Source organism: Nasonia vitripennis, chromosome 1 (assembly GCF_009193385.2).
Source record: "Nasonia vitripennis strain AsymCx chromosome 1, Nvit_psr_1.1, whole genome shotgun sequence".
In the NCBI taxonomy this organism is placed as follows: domain Eukaryota; kingdom Metazoa; phylum Arthropoda; class Insecta; order Hymenoptera; family Pteromalidae; genus Nasonia; species Nasonia vitripennis.
In genome coordinates this window covers 34,984,041-35,007,300 of record NC_045757.1, presented here as the reverse complement: position 1 = coordinate 35,007,300, position 23,260 = coordinate 34,984,041, and the positions used below count along the sequence as shown (strand labels likewise).

Here is a 23,260-nt window from a genome sequence, read left to right as displayed (position 1 = left end):
CGTGCGATGCGTGTGTATGTGTGGGTTGAGGGACGTACGGTGCAGTCGAGTAGAAGTATATAGGGTGTACGAGGGATTTTCGCGTTTTGAGGGGAGAGAAAGACTGATTTCCGATTTTGTTTGTCGACGGGGCCGATGGGCGCCGAGGTGGTAGAGCGTGCTTGACGGACGTTTTATTGAATTTTTCTTTCTTTTTTTTTTTTTTTTTATTTATTCTTCTTCTTGCTGTTTCGTTGTTGTGCCTAGCTCTTTCTTTCTATCGCGAGTGATCGGTTTTTCGTTGCACGAATTTTTCGTTTGGCACTTTTATCATTGCAAAATTTTAATATCGTGTGTTTTCGGAGAGTTTGAAAGAAAAACGGGATCGATTCGACGAATAAAAAATATCCATCCAAACAGGTTTTTAACGTCCGCGTATTTTCCAATAAACCGATATTTTTCCAAAGCTTCCTCTGCATAAGACACGAGAGAGGATGAAACGTCGAGTCTCGATCTTCGTCATCCGATTATTAACATACACGAAATGCGTCTCGGCCCCTTTCACAGACGATCGCTGCAATCGAATCGAATTTTTCCCAAAGACATAAGATATCTCTTTCATCGCTGTATCGCGTGTATAACAGGCACATAGCGGGTCACTCGATCAAACTTCAGTAATATCCATTCTCCGATAATAATTTCTCCCGCCGACTCAACCCTTCCCCGCTCCGCAATCCGACCTGCAACAGACAAGACCCTACGGTCTACACACACACACACACACACCGGAAAAAGTACACACGCGTGTGTATATATACAGCGATGAGAGAGAGAGATATCGTTTAATCGCAAAGTGGCGCCCGTTATAAAAGAGCCGGCGCGCTCTGGCCGAAAATGGAAGTAGATATCTCGTCGGTTTGTTTAAATCAAATGACGCGCACAGAGAGAAAGAGTAGTAGCGACGAGCGCGAAATGCAATTTCTCTCCGGAGCGCGACTGCGAGCGAGCCAGATCTAGCGGGAGCAGTTACAATCAAGCCCCTTTCAATCCGCGCGCTTCATATCCTATTCGGCTCTGCCCTGCTGCGATTCTCGCGGAAAAAGCTCAGGACGAAAATTGAAATATCGGCGGGATACACTTGGCGATCGGCCCTCTTTCTCCTATCGTTTGCGCCGGTGACACTCGATACTGTGTACACACACACACACACACAGACACATACTTGCGACTGATGGTGTATTTGTAATCTCCTCTGTCCGACTGTGTCTTATGCTATAGGAGTTGCAGCTCCGAGGAGGAAGTTGCTGCGAGGCTAGTACTGGCGCTAATCATCCTGGTAACATCGCTGATCACCGTGGGGAGCGCCGAGATACTCCAGGCGGCGGCCCGTCGTCATATCCGCGGCCTGTCCTATCCAGAAGACAGCGGAATGGCAGTTAGAGACTCTATATACCTATATCCTATGCTATACTCATCGATCATTATTACCGACGTATACAGGCTTCGCCGATGAATTCGACGTATCTATATATATATATATATATACCCGAGTAGGCTTCGGGGATGAAAGTAGCGGATTCTCCGGAAAGTGTATTGTGTCGTAAAATGTTTTACGGCTTCGGGATGGGGCTTAGTTAAAATTCTGCCCGTCCCGATGGAATTGGATTATTTTGCATGGAGCGATTTTTTCCTCCATCTTCTATATATCTATATATATATTCACTTCTCGGGAGAGAGGGATTTAATTATACACGAGAGCGAAATTATAGTACAGTATACGCGTATACCGCTGCGGGTAATTAATCGCGACCGAATCGCAATTCCAGTCGGATAGCCATATCGGAGTGCGCGCGCGCGCTCTCGTGAAAAAAATAGATTATTAATGATCGGATGAGTATAACTCGCGAATCATGGTCGTCATCGTCGACGAGGACAGTCGATGGCGATTCTAGAGAGGGTCAGCCAATTCGGAACACACTTGACATTGCAAATCGAAATTAAGGCTTTATCCACAGTTATTGCGGTCGGTCTGTATCGATAGAAATGCAGTGCATATATATATATATATATATATATATATATATATATATATATATATATATATAGCCTAACGAAGAAGGTATCACGACTATGGTAACGAAGGCTTGCGGCGCGACGGCTTGCGCGGTTTGGAATGATTTCGATGTGATCGTTACTTTATATATACGTATACTATTATTTAGGATTAGACCGCTTCGTCGCAGCTTATAACCTCTCCGAGTTTCGGGCAGGCGAAGGTAGGTGGCGCATAGGCGCTTTTCCACTTCCCTCATGACAATACTGCGCGCCGAGTCTACGTATAGCGGTGTGTGAGCTATGCTAAAACATATACCTCGTGCTTATAGGCCTACTGCTTTGGTCGCTCATGCTACAACTGCGCGCGTAACTCAACTGTATGATTTCGACACCTTTAAAATCGCTCTGGTAAATCGTCGAGCAAAGTAAGCGAATCTATAATATATCAGATAGAGCAATCAACGCTTTCATCATCGGGATAACGAATGGGGAAAAAGGCTCTCCGGCCATATACATCGAAGCGCGGTTAATTCAATAAATGTATAGAGCCACAATAGCCGCTTCGGAATTTGCATGGAAATTGTTATTGTAAATCGATCGGCAGCGGCTTTGAAAGAATCGCCCTCGAACGCGAAATGAGCGAATAATTTCACTGCGTATACACAGGAGCTTATACACACACACACATGATCGGTCCAGTGCACTCACTTTAATTAAAGCTTTAACAATCCCGCGCGCGTGTTGCAGCTGTTTTTAGCAGTACCGCTGGACGACTCGATCACTAGCAAATCCATATCCGTGGCCGTATTCTTCGAGGCTAATTAGGAGGAACATAGACAGGAAGACGGTTTACGAGATGCTCTCGAGTCCAAATTCGAGGAGTTAGTGCCGTGACGTATATTTTTCAAATTTAACCGTTATACCCCGCGCATTATACATCGGAGAAGTCAATATACCAGGCGTATATCAAATTCTTCTTCCGAGCGACGAATGCAAATGATCGTACGGGGGGGTATATACTATGCGCATCTCCGCTGTGTGCCATAACTCAAGCTCTCGCTCTCTATACATAACACGAGGGAGAGAGAGAGAGAGAGAGAGACATATACGCTCTCGTCTGTAGCAGCATTGACTTATCGCGCGATCTATAGCTGTCATGTCGTGACTCTCGACCATCTCTCTCTCTCTCTCTCTCTCTTGCTCTACGCGGCAGCGTCTCAGGAATACCTCCGCTCGCTAGTGAATAAGCTCCGCGTCGTTCTCCTCTTCTCGGCTGAATATGCATCTCTCTCTCTCTCTCTCTCTCGGCTCTGAGCGTGTATAGCCGAGTGAAGATGTTGCCAACAGCCGCATCGGTTTCAGCATATTCCAAGGCGAGAAATCGAAATCGCGAGCGGCGTGTATAAATTGGCCCGGACGCGCGTCTCCCCTGTAAGAAGCTTTCACTCTATTACGTGAACCCGCAGATGCATCTCTCCGCATAAAACAGATAGTCGATGATTTCAATTGTTAATCGGTCGCTGACCTTAACATTCGCGCCGATGTGCAAATTCACTTAGCGCCCCCCGCCGACAACGTGTAAATTCAACAAAGCGACTCTCTACACTCGTATATATATATATATATATATGTGTGCGTGTACGCGTATACGTATATATATATAGCGGGTGTATATAGCCGATGAAAATCGACGTCGCCGGCGTCGGCAGCTGCGCGCGGGACCTTGGCGCGCGTATAATCTTATTCCAGTTTCTAACTGCCGCTGAAAAAGGGATTGCAGTTGAGCCGTTACTTCGCTGCTGCCGCTCGCGCCTTTATGGTATTATCGACTCGGCCGTTTCGCGCTTTACTGCCGAAACTATTCTCTCGACTCTATACGCGCGCGTGCGGCACACACTCTGCTCTCTCTCTCCATACGTGATTTTCGGAAATGCCACTGGAATTTCAGATGCGCGCGATATCTCCGCGTATATATATATATATATATATATATATATATATATATATATATTCTTATTCGAGTGCGAGTCTGATGCTTCTGATGATACGGCGCAAGAGGAGGAGCAGGAGGATTTCGCGCTTTGATGAGCCGGACTGCAGTGCGAGCAGTGCTGTGGGATCTCGTACGTCTTGACAGATAAAATAAAATATTTCGGCTTCTTCATAATAAGACGCCCTGTAGAAACGTGAATTTAGCGTTAATAAGACGAATAACAAATTTCAAAGCGCATTACATCACTCAAGCATATCCGAAATCGTTTGTTTAGCAGCGCTCGACAACGTCGCGTCAGTTTCTTGAGTGGAAACCGTCAGCCGCAGCTCACTGCGCGCAACTTCTCAAGTGTATAGCAGATAGCTATATACCTTCGCCGAACCAATCGTTTACTCACCCGCTGTACCGTCGTCCTCCTCGTACCGAATAGAGACGCGAAAAACTTTCAGCCGAGTCCGTACTTATCTCTCCTCGAGCTGTGTCATAGCTATAAAATAAAAAAATAAAAAAAAAAATGTGTTATGATTTCCAGCCTCGGCTATCCCGGCAAGCAGTGCCTACTTCGCCGTACACAATGGCCTCGTCGTCGATCTCATGCGCATCGCGCTCACGTAAGTCCCTTCCCATATATATATATATATATATATATATATATATATATACACACAGCCACAGAGCGATTGTGCAGCGAGCTGCAGTGAGGCGCGAGTTATATAAGCGAGGTAGAGGCGGCGTGTTATCGCGTGCTGCTGTTTTGCGATGAGCTGCGATGCAACGGCTTATTAATCGCCTAATTAAGCGATTGACGGACTCGCGCTTCTTCACGCTTTGCCTACTCGCTTGCTTGCGCGCAAGCGCTTATAGTCGAGAGCTGTATATGAAAGCCGAGCTTGCAGAGGGCAAGAAAAGGAGGCTGCGCCGCTGCTATAGTCGACTCTATACTGCTGCAAGCTTCTCTCTGTGCTCGGACTCGAGACGCTTTTTCTAGCTCCTGTGCAGCTTGCAGTGGGGCTTTATAAGTTGTCGAGAGAGGAAAAAGCGTCGATGGGTCAAGTTTCGTAAATTGGCAGAGATGTGGCTCGCGAGCTTTATGCTTTTTTTTCCAAAATCTTCGATCACCCCCTGAGCAAATAACCAGCTCTCAATCCATCTCTCACGCGTACGACTCACGTCCGGGTAATCGCTCGATATGTAAATCAGCGCCTTAGTTCTCTGCCGCTCTCTCTCTCTCGCTGCAATTAATTGCAGCGATTCTCAACAGATCGATTAGAAATTGCAGCGGCTGAGCTTGATCGATGCTTATGACGTATACAGAGTGTGAATCCGTCAAGTACAGCCAAGCCGAGAAAACGAGTCAGCAGAGGGACTGCGCCGATACCTACAAGCTCTGCCCGTTCTCCATTTATCAGCACATAACCGACGTCCTCGACTGAATGATGCCGCTGCTTTCTATAGTCCTCTGTGCGACTATACATCTATAATGCTCTCTGTTGATTTGCTGCGAAGGATCTATCGACGAGTCTATTGTTTTGTATACGAATAAACGTCGAATTGAGGGCTTTTTTTATTTCACATTTGAAATTTCAATTCAGTCCCGCCGGGAATTTCATACAGGCGATAAAAGCTAATTGAGAGACGCCTCGTTATACAGCGAGTTTAAGAGCACTTGAAATCATTTCTAAAATATTCCCCACGTGAATTTCTAATGCGCGATCTGCATAACTTTTCGCTCGGTTCTCTCGCGTTCTTATATCGGATCAAAAACTCCATTCGCCCCGCTATAGCTCATGCAGCGCGGGAAAATTAAAAAAGCGCGCCGGGAGATAAAAGCGGCCGCTGATGATTCACGCCGATAAAAAAGCGCTCAAAAATCCAATCTATCCCCGCCTCATCACAGTGCGAGAGGAGAACAAGTCATGTGTGATATGAGGCGCGGAATAAAAAAGAATCATACTTACATACGGCGTGGAATCCCTGCGATTTATTCAAATTCGTTATTTTTTCTTTCACGGTACGGCCAAAGTGCCGAAAGTGCAGCCGCGCGTCCTTGCATAATTCAGATAGGTAAAGACGTTCGCGCGAGAGGTCCTCGCATACTAATCCCGTTAATTAAGGAAAAAGAGCGCATGCATCAGCGTCCAGCGACACTGTTTACCCTAAGCCTCGAATTTTTTTCCTTATTCTAGCACTGCGCGGAGAAGATGGAATTTTTTTCTCTATCTCTCTCGTCCGCGATATCACACACACACGTGTGTAGAGCAGCCGTCAAACGCTTACTTTGACAACTGGTGTCGTCGCTCCGCGGCGGGTTTTTCCTATCAAAGGAAAACCGCCTCTCTTTCTCTCTCTCTCCCACACACATACGTATTTTTCGGGCAAGAGAATGCGAGCGGTGGCAAACACAGAGGGAGGCCGCATGAATTTTCAAACGGGGCCGCGCCAAAGCTTTTCCTCTCGCTCTTTCTCTATCTATACGTGTGGAGCGAGCACACACACACACACACGCAGAGGCGCAGCAGCAGCAGCAGCAGCAAACTTTTTAAGAGGCTTCAACGCGGAACGACTCTGGAAATGAATTTTTTCTCGCGGGCTTAATTTTTAACGACATTCCAGTCACTCCGCGCCATTTTTCACCCTACTTAATGTTTTACAGCCAGGAACGCCGCGCGCTCGCTCGTTCATTCAGCTGCGCGCGCGACTCGAGCAGCGGGTCAAGCGCGGGGAGTTTTCGCTCTGTGTGTGTGTGTATAGCGAGGCGAAATTCCACGAAGCACTGACACGATTATCGCGACCGAATTTCTTGGGTAAATCTTGGGACTGACGTGCCGCCTCTGAAATACCTACGAGTAGATTGATTTTTGGGAGAGTCCTTAGTAGCGCTGATTTCGTGCTTTATTCCAAGAAAGAAAATTCAACGTGTAAGAACAAAATGTTTTATTGTACAAAAAAGAACGATCGTAGGACCTCACTGGAGGACTCCAATCAGGTCGAAAAGTCCAATCGGGCATCCGGCGTGGTAATCCTGGCAGGTTGCATTCCTGCCCTTAAGCTCGGCCTCGACTATCCCATCGGGCAGGTGATCCTCCGGCCTCGAGCTCGACGGCCTACAAACACACACACACACACACACATATATACAGGTCCCGTCAATTATGAGGTATATACACACAGCCGCAAAGCCGTTTGCCGACGCCGCGAGATATAACCCGGAGAGCCAGTCGATGCTTTAAGGGCGGCTTGAATTATTCCCGCGCGCAGCTCTCGACGTAGGCATAGACTAGCTGCCGCTGCCACTCTTTTATCGGGGGCATTTTAGACGAGCGCCTGGATTATATAAGCTCGCAATATCGCCACCGGCGTGCCCTCTCTCCGAAGAAGCTCGGAAATATTTTACGTTCGCGTGAGAGAGAGAGAGAGAGAGATGAAAAGCGAGCTACTCCCGCGGGCCATTTCGACGATGCATTTATGCGCCGCGCCTCTGTTTTCGAGAGCCGGCGTAATAGGCTTGGAATTATTTCGCCTGACGAAATAACGACGCGCCGTGGTTGAGTGCATTAAGTCGCGTAACGCGCGAATAATATTACCGGATCAAGCGTAAGCGTTTTGTGTTTAATCGTTTCCCTTTGCTCGCTTCGAAAAATCAGCGCGACTGAAAGGCTTAATGTTTGTACTCGATTACTCGGCCGGACTGATTTTCATTTTTGATCTGCTTTTTTCACTCTCCCTCTCTCCTCTCTCTCTCTCTCTCTGTCCGTCTGTCACTGCGCGCGGTGTCGAGTTCAAAGCGATAGCCCCGAGAAAAAGAGCCCGTAGGAGCAGCAGCGCGAAAATGAGGAGAATTTTCCAGTCCCATTTTCCGAGTTCAACTCCGGCTCATTATACGCGGAATCGAGTTTCGGACATCCGCGCGCGGCGCGTGATTAAGACTGGCTGTAAATAAGAACAATATCTATGTGTGTGTATGTGTGTACTTACGTGAAGACAACGCGGAAGACGTCGCCGAGAAGGCCGTTGTGCTCGAGCGGGTACTCGGACGCCTCGCAGATCGATCTCAGCAGACACTCGTGTCCTGGGAATCCGGCGCTGCTTCAATCAGACCAGAACGACGTTATGCGCCTATTTGATCAGCTCTATACCCACCCCTTCCCCCTAACGTATATACGTCTCTCCTTTCCAGCTCAAAGACTCTCTCTCTCTCTCTCTCTCTCTCTCTCTCTCTCTGATTAAAATGTACACGTCATACGCGCCGCGCGGCTCCGTATAGCTCCGGGGGGCAAACTCGTACAGAAGAGAAGCACGGAACTCGCTTTTGATTTTCGCGCAGTTTTTTAATCAAGTTCCGCACATATATACCGACCTCTGAAGTCTGCTCTGGAGCACGGCGTAAACGGTCGCGCGGTCGATGCCCCTCTTCCTTCGGCTCCTCTTGATACCGGCGGGCAGGAAGTAGTAGCTCGAGTTGTCGGGCAGGCCGTAGCTGGCCTCGAAGAAGTAGGAGAGAGAGACCGAGTTGACGGGATCCTCGAGGGGCACGGCTATAGCCACGAATATCTGCGAACCGGATAGCTTTACACTCGGCTCAGCTGCGGCGCACCATACGCGCTATCACGTCTCGTTATACTTACGCCCATGTTACTGTTCGAGGGATATGAGATCGCCCGGATGGGTCGATGCAGGATGCTGGCCATTTCCGAATTCCGCGCTCCGCCGAGGACGTAGTCGCCGAGGAGAGAAAGAAGCAGCACTGATGGGAGTTGTAGATGCATGTTTCAAGCGTGCGGGCCGAAGACTTACCGGATCGCGTCCCGATATCGTCTCGGCGAACACGTCCGAGTGAGTTGACGTTTCTCGTTAGTGACTCGGCTCGTTAACAGCCGTACGGGTAGCGGTCGGTTTATTTCGAAAAATGATAAGAGCCGTTACCTGCTGCTTTTTTCGGCGATGCTCAGCCTTCTCGGAAGACGAAGGCGAGCTTTGCTCTACCCCGAGCCTCACGATACCGAGACGAAAGTCCAGGTATGCTGGCTGTGATTAGAATTTTCAAATAAAAAACGCTAAATACAGGTCCTCTTCGGCATAGGCCTACCGATGGAAGAGGATATCTCCATGACTCTGGGCTACGTTCTCAAGTGCAACTACAACCTGCCCTACGACTCGATACACCCGCGCAAAAGACGGACACACACACACAAATCCACTACTTTCACCCTCGCAGTGTCGCGCTGGAACCTCTACCGGCTGCTGGAATCGACTTTGGGCAAAAGCTGCCTCCTGCGGATGCTCTGCGAGGCCTCGGCTGTACCGTTTCTCTCCCGAGAGCGTCAAGGGACGACTGGTCTCCTGGGGGAGCTTCTTCACGCGCTTCTCACGCCCTCGATGACCAGCGAGGAATGCGAAATTTACGCCGGGAGTACACGGCTACCGAGGAGAAAGGCAGAGGGGTGGGATGCCGGATTTTTCTCCAAGACTGTCCACGAACTCCTCTCGACTACTTCAGCCGAGTTTTACATCTCTAAACGCTCTCTACTATACGGCTGTGTGTAATTTTGCTGAAGAATAAACATTTAATAATTTTTTTTTTTTTTTTTTTTTTAACAACGATCTTCCTTCTCAATGCTCGCCCGAAATGGCCGGCGAGATGAACTTTGAAAAACAAAACTCGAGAGAGAGAGATTGCATAGCGCGAGTGTGTACAAGTGCGAGAGCAAGGCCTCGTGTTCCGCAACTTTTCCATCTTGTTAAACTTGTCGCGATCGATGTGTAAACTCGCGCCGGCACGTCCCTCGCTCAGGAATCATATATGCAGGGGCGAATCCAATTCCGACTTTCCTTAAACTCATGGTGCTAGTCTGTGTGCTCTAATCCGAGCGCCGAGAATAAATATAATTGCCTTTTCGTACATAGCTGTAAATATGACGTTTAATCCTTCGCGGACTATTACAAAGGTGCGCGTGTGTGTGTGGGAGCGTGACGTATAGTCTCTCGGCAGTGGATCACATACTTACCTAACATCGGCTATATATTTCCCGGGATTAGGAATTAGGCCGGACTTTCCCGCCGTCTTTCTTCGAGCGGACAAAAGCCGCAGTCGCGGTTTACCGGACACCGCGAGAATCGCACTTAACATTAATTCCAATCCGTCGCTCGCTGAATATATTCAATGACTTTGTGTGTCATCGAGAGAAAGACACATAACTAGCTTTTTTCCTTTGTACACGATGAAAAAGGGCAGTTCGTTAACTCCTCCCTCACGTGTGTGTGTGTATAGAAACGCTCTATACCGCAGTAGGGGGTGGGTCGATCGATAAGTAATTATTGTTGAAATTTAACGGCTTATCATTTTTATTTATGACTCCTCGATTCCACCGCTCGCTCGCGGCCCGGCTTCCAATATCCCCCCCCCCTCTTCTATACTATATAGCCTCTATACTCTCGTTTCGTTTTTCAAGACACTATGCTACACACGCACACACACGAGCAATCCCAATTTATCACGTTTAATCGCGGCCAAAGACACAATTAACTTTTTAGCGCGCGCTTGTTAAAATATGCTACTGCCCAACACCGAGATAGAGTGCCTATATACACCTGTCTTTAATTACATTCCGTCGTCGCCTCGGCGCGTTATCGCGATGACAAAGGCTCGATTGAACGGGAGAAGAAGTAAAAAAAGCGAGATGGGACTCGAGAGTAATAACAGTGGGGTATAGGCCGCTAATTGGGAAAAAGGCTTTTTTGCAGCGCCGAGACCGATATAATGGCCGCGTGTCCGAGTAGTCGTAAAACTAAAACTATGATATAGACGTATAGCTGCTGCTGCTGCTGCAAAGACTCGTGTAATTATCGACGCTTTTAAACGGCCGACGTTCGTTAAGCTCGCGCGAAGGCGAGAGATGGGAATCTGTCTGTGTGTGTGTGTGAGAGAGAAAGAGGATGTACTTAAAATAACCGAAAACAGTCATTCAATTTTCAACTGACTTATAGCATGAGCGGCTCAATAGAGCAGGCCCGACGATACTGCTTAGGCAGAGGTAGAGAGAGAGAGAGAGAGAAACCGCGAATATGACGATACATGAAATCGGTCAAAAGTGAAGTGACTACGGGAGATCGCGCCACTTTAAGTGCACGTACATTGACGGCTCGCAAGACAGGCCCTCAAGGGCCTCAAGCTCGGGCAATACGTCCTTGTACTTATATCTTCTGTGAGACGATCGCAACGTGGGAAAGGATGAAACGCCTCTGCGCCACCTATCGTCGCGAGCCAGAGACTAGAGAGCGGAAGAGTTTCGAAACTTTTTCAACTCGATTAATCACCAGCATTTATTACCAAACAATTTTAGAAAAAAACACGACCTATGCCAACAATAAAAATGTTGCACATCATAATTGATAACCTCGCGCAACAAGCTTAGAAAATTAATCGATCAATCGAAACTATCTCGGCGGCCCGGCTCGAGGCGCGGCGGCGAGCATCAAAGCGCGCGAAGCGATTAGCACCGAGGATCCGGTAATTCCCTCGCTAATAAATCCGTTAAGGATATTAATAAGCGTTAACCGAACAGCAGCGGCAGCGGCGTTAGACTCGCGGTGACGGTGACGCTGCAGACTTGTGCTTGAATTCGAGAGAATGCGATTAGCCAGGGCTTTTGACGCAGCTTCGATGCTGCTGCTTACGTTCTTGCTCGTTACTTCAAGCGTCAATGACGCTGCTAAGCGAGAGCGGAGGTATTTGGTCTTTCCGCCGCCCGATGGAACTGCCACCAAAGTTCAGGTAAGGCTTTCTTTCTTGCTTCTCGACTTTTTATGACGGATTTCACGTTCGGTATATGAATTAATAAGGAGGTACGTTAAGCTTGAAAAATTTATTATATTATAACGCACGTGACCTTTCTCCCTCTCACACGCAAAGAGACGCAACGAAGCTGCGAAACAATTCCAACAACAACGAAGCGACCATTACAAATCTCCTAGCCCATAACCCGCATCAAAGCTCTCGATAGCGAGGGGGATAAAAATTATTTATTAACCATCGGGCAAATTCGCATCTCTCATAGGGCTGCCGACAGACATACGGTATACGCGCCGCACGTCAAACGTACAATCGGCGCGCTAGTGCCGATTTAAACGTTGAAAGGCTAAAGTCAATAGAACTATACGCGCGTTCATAACGAATACACACACACACACACACACACACAGACGCCGATGGCACCGACTGCGTTTCGCGCATACTATACATCGCGATCCGCGCTACATACCTATATATATACAACTGCAGCCTTATGCCATATTCGCTGCAATCGTGAATTTCGATGTAAACGCAGCTCATAACGCTCTCGATTCGCGCACGTTTGAAAGAAGGTTGCTTTAATTCGAGATGAGATATATCTTCCCGCAGCCTATAAAGGAAAACTAACGTCGATCTCGTATGCGCGCAGTTGGTCTTCGGGCTGGGCATACCCATGGAGGTGGAGGTGAGCACGATCGTGGGCTACGTGATGAAGTGCAACTACAACCTGCCCTACAACGCGTCTTATCTCTCCGAGCCGTACGTCCGCTACCAGAGATCGACTGCAGCCGCCGACGCTATCGACGACGACGAGGCGCATAGCGAAACAGGTATATATATATATACGTGTATATATTATAAGCTCGTTCGCTGATCGAGGCTGTAAAATACCGAACAGCCATAACGCATTATCGCCGTATAAAGCTGCCTCCGTTACACGCGCGTATATTATATATGATACAACGTGTGTGTGTGTTGGTCGCGACACGTTAATGCAACGAAAACAATCGACGTATTATACGGAGGGCCGCGTAAGACGATCAAATTAATGACGGCTTAAACATCGATGCGGAGTGATGCGTCCGGCGTGCTTAAACCGTCGGTAATTATATATGGCGCGTTATACATCGAGGGATTATAATTTTCGTTCAGACACGATCGCGCTATATGCATGATAAGCGTCGTCTTATCCTCCCTTTACACATTAGCCGTAGAAGAAGCTTATACACAGCGGTGAAAGCGGAGATGGCGCACAATGGAACAAAAGCCATTATCCAGATATTCATCGGATCTTCGCTTTTATCCGGCTAATCACTCTGTCGCTCGTACTTTTTCTCTCTATCTCTCTTTCTCGTATAAGTATACATATTTCATCGACGAGAGTCGCGGATTTTTCAGGTCGAGCGTTGGGCCGATATGAAATTTACAAAATGCTCCAGTCGGCCAAGCCCTGCCTGCTGAGGGCCATTTGCGAACTGGCGGCGACGCCCTTAAACGCCAGCCGAGGCTTAACCGCTGAGCTGATGCACATTTTTCTGACGTAAGTCACTTAATGTCTCTTCCCTATTTCTCTCGGCAGCTACTTTATACTTTTTCCTACCGCCTGGGTGTATGCAAGCTCTATAGCTGATTTATGAATACACACGAGACGCTACTTTGGAAAACAGCCGCGCATCAGGCCTCGTTATGCGACGTCATGTTTTTTTTTTTTTTTTTTCTCACAGACCATCGACGACGACGGAGGCGTACGCGGATCCGGCGGACCAAGAGTACCTCGCCGCCGAGAGAATCGGACGTCTCGGCGACTCCTGCACCCGAGCCTTTCCCGAGTGCCCCGTCAACTTGCTCGACTACGTCAGCCGGTTGGAATGAGCAGAGCTTGCCGAGCCGAAAAAAAAAAAAAAACACGTAGCATCGGAGCTTATTTACGGGGTCGAGGAATATTAGAAGCATTAGAGGAGAAAGGCCGTTTGGCGCGAGCTATTGGCAGTTTTGTCGCTCGATAACAGCTGCAGCGCGAGCGTAAAAGGCAACTGCGGATAGCTCGCACGTGAAAATTTATGGCGTCGAGAGTTTTATCCGCAGAGGCTTTCTTCATTACTCCGCACACGGACCGAGATACACACAACTCGAATCTATGATTAACGTCGTGTATATACGTATACGTATAAACGCGTTGTCAGCTGCAAAGCCTTTTTCTCGTATAACCGCGTTACACGCAACTGTAGATGAGTTTTATTAGCTCGTTCGAGCGCGATTGTAATTCAATTGCAGCAGCTTGGAGAGAAAGAGAGAGAGAGAGAGAGAGCTGTGTATAGTGGCAGTATATAGCGTCGCTTTTCCGCCGCCTCTACTACTTCTCTCCCTTTTACTTGTAATTTCGAGGACGAGCGAGCGTAAGTCAATTTGGAGACGCTATTCAGAGCTATATTTCTCCCTCTCTCTCTCTCTCTCTCTTTCTCGCGCGCGGCTCTTTCTTCACGACCAAAGCTCCGTCGGGGATAAGTCCTTTAGCCTTAGCGATTCTTGCGGCTATACGTGTGTGTGTGTGTGTAGCTCGTCCTTTTATCTCTCTCTCTCTCTCTCTCTCTCTCTCGGATGATTCGATCTATCAATTTATTTGCTCGGTCTAACGTTCTCAAGTGACGAGAGAAAAAAAAAGTCCTCTCGCAATTAAGCCGCGCACGCTCTCCGCTAGTGTATAACGAGCGAGTCAAGAAAGAGCCGGGGGAATCACCGTTACGCAATGCGCGACCGAGCAGACGCCGAGCAGATATTTATCCAGTCCGCTGACCGCGCGGCACCCGTTACACACACTGGAGAGTCTCTTTCCAGACAAGAGCCGCGTATATCGGGGGGAAAAAAAAAAGAAGAGAAGAGACTCGAGCAGCCGATAAGCCATGGCATTTGTAAACGTCCTCGCCGTCCTCTACTTTTCCGTTCTGCTCTCGCTGTCCCGCAGCGATGATCCGTCTGCGATAGGAGGCATCGGAGCTTCGCAGCAGCAGCAGCAGCAGCTTTCGCGACAGAAGCGAACGCTCGTCTATACGCCGACCTCGTCTATTCTTCTGGTAAGGTCTATATTATACTGTATATACATTGTCAAGCAGCTGCGAACTTTCTCTCGGACCGTTTCAAAAGACGACGCGCATAATGGAAAACTTAAAAACTCGTATACGCGAAAAAAAGTGAGGGAGAGACTCGGAGCTTAAAAGCTGCATCGTCGTGTTTGTACAGGCGCGGGGGAAAAGCAAAAGTTTCAAAAGCACGTTACAAGACACAGAGCTTAATCGGCTAGAGAGAGAGAAAGCACGGAGCAAAGTGCCTTGTACACGTCTACCTATATGGAGAGAGAGAGAGAGAGAGATCTGGAGGGCCGCGCCTAATCCTTCCGTTAATTATTCAGAGAAGAATAGACGACCGCACACGGGGGCGCCGGTATAAAAGACTTTAAATTATTCGCGCGGCTCCACTCTACAGTGCGTGTGTACGAAGTGTATAGCTCCGTAGCCGCACCCTCTCCGATATACACATTTACATAGACACGGCGACGCGGACGCGCGCAAGCTCCCGCGTAATTATCAACAAGATTAGAGCAGACGAGAGGAAAAAACCGGCGGCCGAGTAATTTACGCGTGGGTGGAATTTAAAAAAATTTTTTTTTGAGCTTTTTAATAATTGACGCGAAATTAACGAGCGATTCCCGATCAGCTGATCCTCGGCCTTGGTACACCGCTGCAGCTGGAGCGCGAGTCGGTGATAGTCGGCGCGTTCACCAAGGCGATCTACACCCTGCCAAACAACGCGAGCATCTACACCGAACCCGGTGTCCACTACGGCCGCGAGGGTGACATCCGCAAGATCAACAGCACCAGGAGCCGCTGGAGCCTCTACAAGACCGTCAGCCAGCTCGCAGAGCTTTACGGTTTTGGCGACGGCCGCTCCTGCCTCCTCCGAGCCATCTGCGAGCTTGCAAGCTCGCCCTTCGACGTTCGCCAGGGTCTCCTCCAGCAGCTCTTCCAGACATTCTTCGCGTGAGTCTCCCTCCCATACACACCCAGACGTAGCGCATATAGTAGCGCTAGTGGTAGAGCAAAGTGCTGCAGCGCGCGCGCTTGCGTATCGATTGCCGACGCCGCTGCAGCAGTCCCTCCCGCTGCTGCCGCACGTCGGCAGAGCGCCGAGATAAAGCTCGCTGACTAGAGAGATGAAAATTCGACTTTTCGCGTTACACCAACTATGCGCATACGACAGCTTGTTGTTCGTCCCTCCTATGTGTGTGTACTCTTTTTCAGGCCGTCGAGCACGAAGGAGATGTACGACGAGTACTCGGACAGGGAGTATCACGCCGCTGAGAAGCTTGGAAGGGATGAGAGACACGTGGATGCGGAGAGATGCCACGCCCTGTACCCCGACTGCCGGAGGAGCTTTCTCGACGTCTTTTCGGCGGTTCGACGATACTTGGTGCCGCCGCTGCACTGAGCTTCTTTCTTGCTCAATTCTTGTTATGTATTATTCTATATACCCGGACTGTTGTAAGAATAAACGAATGATGTGCGTCCGGCGTTTGTATTTGCCAGGGGTGCTGGCTTCTATTTATCGAGAGCTTTATTCCGCTTCTCTATTCTCCCTTTTATAGCCCCGTATACAGCTAAGAGAGAGAGAGAGATTCGCGAAGATGCGGTGCAGCATTCATGAGATGCTCGAGAGCTAAGTTTTCATTTCCGCGGCGAAGCTTTCATTTGACTAAAAGTACCGACGGCGTATATAAGATGCAATTTTAGTTTGTTCTTATATTTTTTTTTTCTGCCCGAATATACACAATCGACGAGGTCGCACTCGGTTAAGATACGTTTATATATAAATATAGCTGAGTCCCCGGGGCGCAAATTGATTTTCAATGATGTCGGCGGCGGCGCCGCTCCCTCTCGGAAAATTTTGATAAGCCCCGATGATGACGCACACTCGATATCCCGCAACTTTTCCCAACAGTAATTGATAGTAAATCAGGAGGATATCTCCCGGCGTAAGACCGAGCGAGATATAGAGATTGTGTATGCGTCTATAGATAGCCGGCAACGAGATATGAGCGCATTATTTATAGACGCGTCGCATGAACTGCTATGACGCTGAAATACTTTGTTTTTCCGAAGAGAGCTGTAAATATTTGAAAAACGGATGTACGCGCGCGCGAGCTCTCGGGAGGAAGTGTATATATATGTATACATATATACAGGGATTAAAAGTGTTGAGAGAGCTTGCAGCGAGAGCGTTTGTTTGGAATTTCCGCAGAGCGTGCAAATATTAAAGGGGCATTTCCTCGAGGCAGCTCGAATCGAGGGAGAATAAAAGCCGAATGCTTTTTTGAAAAACATAAATTTCCATACTCGCGCGCGCAAGATTACGCGTAGAGCTTGCGGGAGTTCGATTCCATAGAAAATGTTCGCGCAGAGCTGGAGGATCAATTAACGCGCCTCTGTATTCTCGAGAGCGTTCCCGCGCGCGAAAATTCGAACGCAAGCACTCGTTCTCGCTAATTGTCCCGTATCGATCGATTTTTCCTCCGAGAAAATTTCCTCGAGGCTAAAAGCCAAGCTCCTGTCTCTATTGATTGACTCGGACGTAGCCCGGCAGCACCTTTTTCAAAGAGCTAGAGATAGAGAGAGAGAGAGAGAGAGAGAGAGAGAAAGGTAGTATAGCCGCAAGAGCACGTATCGCGCGGGATGAAAGCTCGGCTGCTGCACTTCCGATCCGCCGAGGAAATCCCGTTGTGCCCCTTTTACGCGGAGATCCATGCTAAAAGCAGGCTGGATTGCCATTTGGCCGACAGCACGCGAGCGAAGCGCGCGGCTATACCTGCAGACAGCCACTGCGAGAGTATCGGAGCTTCTTCTTCTTCTTTCTCGCTTTCGAGGATAAATCTTATAGAGAAGCAAGAGAGAGAGAGAGAGAGAGTCGAGGGGCGAAGCTTTAAGAGCCGGTATTAGCCTCTCTCGCTCGCGTATCGCCTTGAATTTTCGATGATTTTTCTCTCGAGGCGCTGAGTGCGAGAAAAGCGCGATATTCGGCGCATCCGCTAAATTCGCGGCCGGCAACTACACGGCATATTATCGAATTCCACGGATGCATCCCACATCGCGTAGCCGCGTGCGCATATCGGAAGGGCATCGAATAGCTGCTAATGACGTATTTTCATTCTCCATCGGACGTGCCAACACCGATTATCTGTGTACGTTATTCCAATACGATTTTTATGCCACCGCCCCGCCCCCCCCCCTATACCTCTCTGCTCGGCGCACATCGTCGCCTTGGTCATTATTGTTATTGCTATCGCGGCTGTATGCATGAGCGAAAGTTGGCCAGTATAATACTCGGAATTCTCGGCTATGCGGGCGCGCCGCATAGTTAAAGAACAAGCGGGGCTTATAACACCGCGCGGCGATGCACATGCAGTTCGGCAAAGTTCGAGCTCACGTGTGTGTGTGTCTAATTCAAATAGACTGCTTGAGGGCCGCGCCGTAATGGCAAACATAGCGTGATGGACTGCTTGTATTACGGATTCATATCCGTATACACGAGAGGCTGATGCTATACTGTCGCGTCTATACGTTATAACGTCTGATAGAACTGCGTGTATAGGGTAATAAAAAGCTCGGAGAGCTTTGTTCCTTCCGACTGACTCAGCGATCGGATAGTGAGAGAGAAGAAGCATCGCATCGAATACACGATATAAGTTCGGGCCGATCGTCGCGGCGAATAACAAGCATCCTGATTCACTTGCCGGCTCGTCGCCCGCGGAAATTCAAGAGGAAATGAGAGGAGCAAGTTCTCTCTCTCTCTCTTCAGTTATGCCTGGCCCCCCCGTTCTCGCTCTTTAGGTGCATTTTTCGCAGGGGGAAGCTTTTGCACGCATACGAGAGATTCCCGCTCGGGGCTAAAGGTAAATTCATCGCGAGACGCTGATGAAATATTTGCCCGCTTATTTTTCGCCAACTATTCCTTTAGCGAATTGCTCGGATTTCAATAGCTCCAAGTATGAGCTGCGCGAGGGGAACGAAGAAAAAAGCATCAGCTACTTTCTCTCCTGGAAGCTCCCGCGTGTGAAATTCATAAAGTTTAGTATAACATCCCTCTCGGAGCGAGTATGGTGTGATCGAGAGCAGAGCAGTCGTAGGTTATATATATATATATAGTATAGCAGCGGGAAAGTTTGATATCGCGCGACTTGCGGCGCCCTGCACAAAGGACGAGCAGAGAGAGAGAGAGAGAGAGAGAGAGAGAGAAAGAGTTAAGTAAACACGGTTCCGCGGACGAATAATTGAAATTTCGCTCATTTATCCGCTGAATGAGAGTGAAATTAGAGCGCGGCCAGTGGCACTTTGGGCGTACGTATTCTGGCCGCTTGTTTTTATTCGAAAGTTTCCGTGAAAAACGCTGCAGGTACTTTTTGCGCGGCTGCTGATTTATCTGCGCTCTGCGGATGCGAAGTAGTCCGTGGTGCTATACCGCGCAGGTGTTTTAAGAGTATGCGTTCTCCAGTCGATCTACAGCGATAAATTGTATAATGTAATTTTATCAAAAAATAAACTTTCTTTCTCGATACAAGTGCCTCTATAAAATTTTCTTCATCCCAATAGCCACGATGGCGAGCAACAGCGTATAAAAACTGCAATATCGAGCGCTCCGCAACTCACGGATAACAGCATTAGAGAACGAGGCTCACGAATCTTAATTTCGGCGCCGTGGCGCGGAAAAATAATTGAAAGCGGCATGGAAAAATTTTACTCATTTATCCGCTGAATGAAAAATTAGAGCGCGCGCAATGTACGCTGGTACTTTATATATTCCAGCCGCTTGTTTTTCAAAAGTTGCCGTAGCAGAGCCGCCGTGAAAAAGTCCCGGTTATACGTGCGCGCAAATTTTTTCGCAAAGCTGCCGATTTATCTCCGGAGCCGCGGCCGACGTGGGAAAGTTGACCGCGTCAAAGTACACACGCGCGAGAGAAAAAAGGGTGATGTTAAAACTCAAAACCCTAAAAAAAAAAAAAAAACGTAACAATAAGCTTTTCAAAACCGCCGCGTAAGCGCATCGATATACCGAGAGCCTCCATATAGGGCTGGATCCGATTTATTAGATAGTCAGGCTGTAAAATCAACTCCGATAAATCAGATTTTCAGCCCACGGGAAATATAGCGGCTTAACGAGGCGTAAGATTTTTTCGGCCGCTGTGAGAAAAATTCGCTAACCGCGTTACACGGCCGCAGGGAGAAAGAGCGAAGAAATCGCGCGCTATGAAATTTAATTTACTCGTTAGGTCGCTTCCTCTTTCTCTCTCTCTCTCTCTCTCTCTCTCTCTCTCTGTATATACTCTCCCGCGAGCGAGGTCAATGACCGCGAAGCTAATATTTGGCCTGCAGCTCGCGCGGGGCAAAATAAAGAAGCGAAGAAAAAGCCGAGCTCGGAGCCGAGCCAGGGCTCATACTGTTTCGGACTGTCTTTTCAACTCTTCATCTGTGTGTGTGTGTATACGAGCGCGATGCCGTCGCCACGTCGTCTTGTTCTAGTCCTGCTGTGGTCGACTGTGGCCCGGACGCTTGGCAACGAAGCGGTTCTGCTCTTTCCGAAATCGGGCGTCTTGCAGGTAAAACGACTGTATGGCTTGTTAGACACGCTGTGCCGCCTCCTTCTTTTCTCCGCATCGCGTAAAAAAGCGGATGCACACAGTGGCTTAACGAGTCCCGTAATTAGCGCGTTTGAATTCGAGGCATCAAGGGATGAAAGCGCAGCTCTTGTTTTGGAAAGCGCGCGTGTGCTTTCGTATAGGCTAATATTTGCCGACGAAAAATTCTCGTTTGCAGTTCACTCTGGGCATATCGGTGCCGATCGTGATGGGCAAAAAGGGCGGCCTGGTGTCCACCAGTGGCTTTCAATTCAATTACAATCTGCCCTCGAACGCGACCGAATTAGAGCCTATGCTCCTGCACGCTCGGAACAAACGACAGGTAGAGCAGCAGCAGCAGCAGCAGCAGCAGCAGCAGAGCCCTTTGGAACTGAAGAATATTTACGCCTCGTTGGAGGAGCTGCTGGAGAGGTATATCCGATGTAATATCAGCTAGAGATCGAAAGGATCGAGGAAGGAGAAAAAATGTAATTAGCTCTCGAATAGGAGGGGAGAAATTCCAGCGGAGTAATCTAGCGGCCGCTTGGCTTAATGGAAACTAATTATCCCGGAGCATTCGCGCAATGAAATTTTCATTAAAATAGTTGAAGCTCGATATCGAGCCGCGCGCCGCGGTATCAATCAAGTTGAATGCTGCGTAAAAAAGAATTTAGGCCGCGCTTTCGATCTAACAAGCTCCTCAGCAGAGCAGCTGCTTTGTACGTGACTACTCTGTATTAATAAATGCGGGAGAGAGAAGGAGAGGAAGCAGCGATCAAAGGCCCCACGGCGCAGAGCGTAAGGACGCCGAGGCAACTTGAACGTAAATTAATTGGGACATAAGGCAATTACGCTGCCAAGAGAGAGAGAGAGAGAGAGAGAGTCGAGTGGACGTGTATACACGCAAAGTCGACGCGTTTCCTGGGAGGATATTGCCGCTGCTGTGCGAGAGATCAACCGACTTGTCAACGTCTTTGCGTCGTCGTCGTCGTCGTCGTCGGGCTTTACAGAGCGGAGCTCGCTTATTATATTAGCTTTGACATGGTAAATGTTTTCGCGGAGGAAAAATCACAGAGCAATATTCACATCGACTCTCGAGCTTTTCCTCGGAAATTGTCTTTACATAGAATTCGAGGCCGATACGAAAGCTCTAAACAATCCATTAATCTTCACAGACAGGGCTGGAACGATGGTCAGCAGTGCCTCCTGCGAACGATCTGCGAGCTGTCCGAGACGCCGCTCGGCCGAAGCAACGAGGACGTGGTCGAGGAAATGCTACACCTGCTCCTCACGTGAGTCTCTATACCTGTATGTATTATCGGAGTAGAAAAAGGCATTATCAGTCACACGGCGACGCGCTCGATTGTTCCAACAAACAACACACACACACACACGGCCTCTATATCTGACAGAGCTGCTCTGTATTGGAAATTGCATCGCGAGAGCTCCCGCGAACTAATTAGGCCAAAGTTACAGGCTCCATTAACTCGCTCTCGCTGACGCTACGCTGCTGCTGCTGCTGCTGCTGCTCACTTATTTGCTTGATTATCGCGACAGCCACGCGGCTCTTCTTCGTTTATTCGTTTTCCCAGCACCTGTGTATTTGTATATTTCCATTCCGATTATTCATACGAGCGCGCTGCAGCAGCCGAGCGTGTATCCGTGTGTGTGTGTGTGTGTGTGTGTGCACAGAGAGCAAACAGCGCCGAATTTATTTCGCGCGAGCCTTTGACGAGCGAGTTACGTCTCGCGGGGCCGTACGTACGTAAACAAACACCTCGTCGTAATCAGAGATGTGCAGGATTAAATTCGTTTTTCACAGGCCGTCGGAGGACAATCCCAGAGAGGAGGAGGAGGAGGAGGACGTGTACCGGAGGGCCGAGCTGGTGGGCAAGGAGGAGAGGAATTGCAGGAAAGCTTACAGAGGCTGTCTGGAGTCGCCGCTCGAATCGTTCACCGAAATATACGACGATCGCGACCGTCGCAAAGCCAGCGCACGTACTGAGATGAAGGAGTTGGACGCGACGCTTCAACTTTACTCTAGATCGGACTATTAAGGATGCGGTTTTTTCAGCGGCGAGTCAATGTTTTTACATTTTTTTTTTTTTTTTTTTTTATCCAACGTGAGAAAGCTCGGCTTGAAACGATTAAACAGGGTTTGGTGTTATTAACGAGGCTCAGACTGTCAAGGCGTTCGCAATATATATTCAGCTTCGGTGTGGACTTTAAAACATTTACTCTGTACTTAAAATATTGATCGAGGGTATATGCTACAGTAATAGGGACAAGCCTTGATGACGAAAAGTGTGCTCAAGCTCTTGTTTTTTATTGGGCTCTTCAAGACAGACTAAACACGTGCATTTGTTTAAAACGATCGCAAATAAAGTATGCCAGACGAATTCGGCATTTTTTTTTTTTTTTTTTGTACAACATACGTCGAGTGTGCACTTCCGTTACCAGACAGTTTACGGTTACTCGTAAATGTCGCAGCCGCGAGAAGCATCAGAATTATTCGTATGAATGTTTTCTAGCAACGAAGAAAATTACTCCCGCCATAAAAATTCATCTACACAAACAAGCGCATCGGGTATACTTTTCAAACAGCGAGAGAAATAAATCTAAATTGATATTCATTCCAAGCGAGTATTCGCGCATCGAGATTTTGCCCTCGATTGCGCAAAGATTCACTGCAGCATCACCCCCAGAAGCAATTAAAATTTGTTTCTCATCTCGAGTGTAAAAGAACAACGATCGTTCCGGTACCCATCTCTCTCCCTCTCTTTTC

At 48.4% G+C, this 23,260-nt stretch overlaps 3 protein-coding genes across 5 annotated transcripts; all 3 read left to right on the top strand.

Moving 5' to 3' along the window:
* Positions 1 to 219: 219 nt before the first annotated feature.
* On the top strand, positions 220 to 13,721 carry LOC100679123. Of its 3 annotated transcripts, XM_031920883.1 has the most exons (5): positions 220 to 1,499; positions 4,560 to 4,638; positions 12,466 to 12,646; positions 13,215 to 13,356; positions 13,541 to 13,721. In XM_031920883.1, exons 1-5 carry the CDS (start codon positions 1,489 to 1,491, stop codon positions 13,686 to 13,688), a joined length of 561 nt encoding a protein of 186 aa, XP_031776743.1. In that variant the 5' UTR covers positions 220 to 1,488; the 3' UTR covers positions 13,689 to 13,721. The 3 variants fall into 3 exon arrangements, with proteins under 3 accessions (XP_031776743.1, XP_031776744.1, XP_031776742.1); XM_031920884.1 differs by lacking the exon at positions 4,560 to 4,638 and having other exon boundaries at positions 220 to 1,414; XM_031920882.1 differs by lacking the exons at positions 220 to 1,499; positions 4,560 to 4,638 and adding an exon at positions 9,611 to 11,798.
* Positions 13,722 to 14,599: 878 nt separating this feature from the next.
* Positions 14,600 to 16,411, top strand: LOC116415748. The gene is made up of 3 exons (XM_031920881.2): positions 14,600 to 14,887; positions 15,528 to 15,850; positions 16,112 to 16,411. Exons 1-3 carry the CDS (start codon positions 14,717 to 14,719, stop codon positions 16,296 to 16,298), a joined length of 681 nt encoding a protein of 226 aa, XP_031776741.1. The 5' UTR covers positions 14,600 to 14,716; the 3' UTR covers positions 16,299 to 16,411.
* Positions 16,412 to 16,538: 127 nt separating this feature from the next.
* On the top strand, positions 16,539 to 22,874 carry LOC116415749. Its single transcript, XM_031920885.1, has 3 exons — positions 16,539 to 20,907; positions 21,651 to 21,767; positions 22,298 to 22,874. The coding sequence occupies exons 1-3, from the start codon at positions 20,705 to 20,707 to the stop codon at positions 22,530 to 22,532; spliced, it is 555 nt and encodes a 184-aa protein (XP_031776745.1). The 5' UTR covers positions 16,539 to 20,704; the 3' UTR covers positions 22,533 to 22,874.
* The last annotated feature ends 386 nt before the right edge of the window (positions 22,875 to 23,260 follow it).

What these genes read in the sequence shown, in the direction of transcription:
- LOC100679123 (XM_031920882.1), top strand. Translation starts at nt 11,655, where the DNA reads ATGCGATTAGCCAGGGCTTTTGACGCAGCTTCGATGCTGCTGCTTACG. An exon ending in CGAGGCGCATAGCGAAACAG is followed by an intron (nt 12,647 to 13,214) that starts GTATATATATAT and finishes CGGATTTTTCAG; the next exon opens with GTCGAGCGTTGGGCCGATAT. An exon ending in CTGATGCACATTTTTCTGAC is followed by an intron (nt 13,357 to 13,540) that starts GTAAGTCACTTA and finishes TTTTTCTCACAG; the next exon opens with ACCATCGACGACGACGGAGG.
- LOC116415748 (XM_031920881.2), top strand. Translation starts at nt 14,717, where the DNA reads ATGGCATTTGTAAACGTCCTCGCCGTCCTCTACTTTTCCGTTCTGCTC. An exon ending in CGACCTCGTCTATTCTTCTG is followed by an intron (nt 14,888 to 15,527) that starts GTAAGGTCTATA and finishes ATTCCCGATCAG; the next exon opens with CTGATCCTCGGCCTTGGTAC. An exon ending in CTCTTCCAGACATTCTTCGC is followed by an intron (nt 15,851 to 16,111) that starts GTGAGTCTCCCT and finishes ACTCTTTTTCAG; the next exon opens with GCCGTCGAGCACGAAGGAGA.
- LOC116415749 (XM_031920885.1), top strand. Translation starts at nt 20,705, where the DNA reads ATGGGCAAAAAGGGCGGCCTGGTGTCCACCAGTGGCTTTCAATTCAAT. An exon ending in TTGGAGGAGCTGCTGGAGAG is followed by an intron (nt 20,908 to 21,650) that starts GTATATCCGATG and finishes TAATCTTCACAG; the next exon opens with ACAGGGCTGGAACGATGGTC. An exon ending in ATGCTACACCTGCTCCTCAC is followed by an intron (nt 21,768 to 22,297) that starts GTGAGTCTCTAT and finishes CGTTTTTCACAG; the next exon opens with GCCGTCGGAGGACAATCCCA.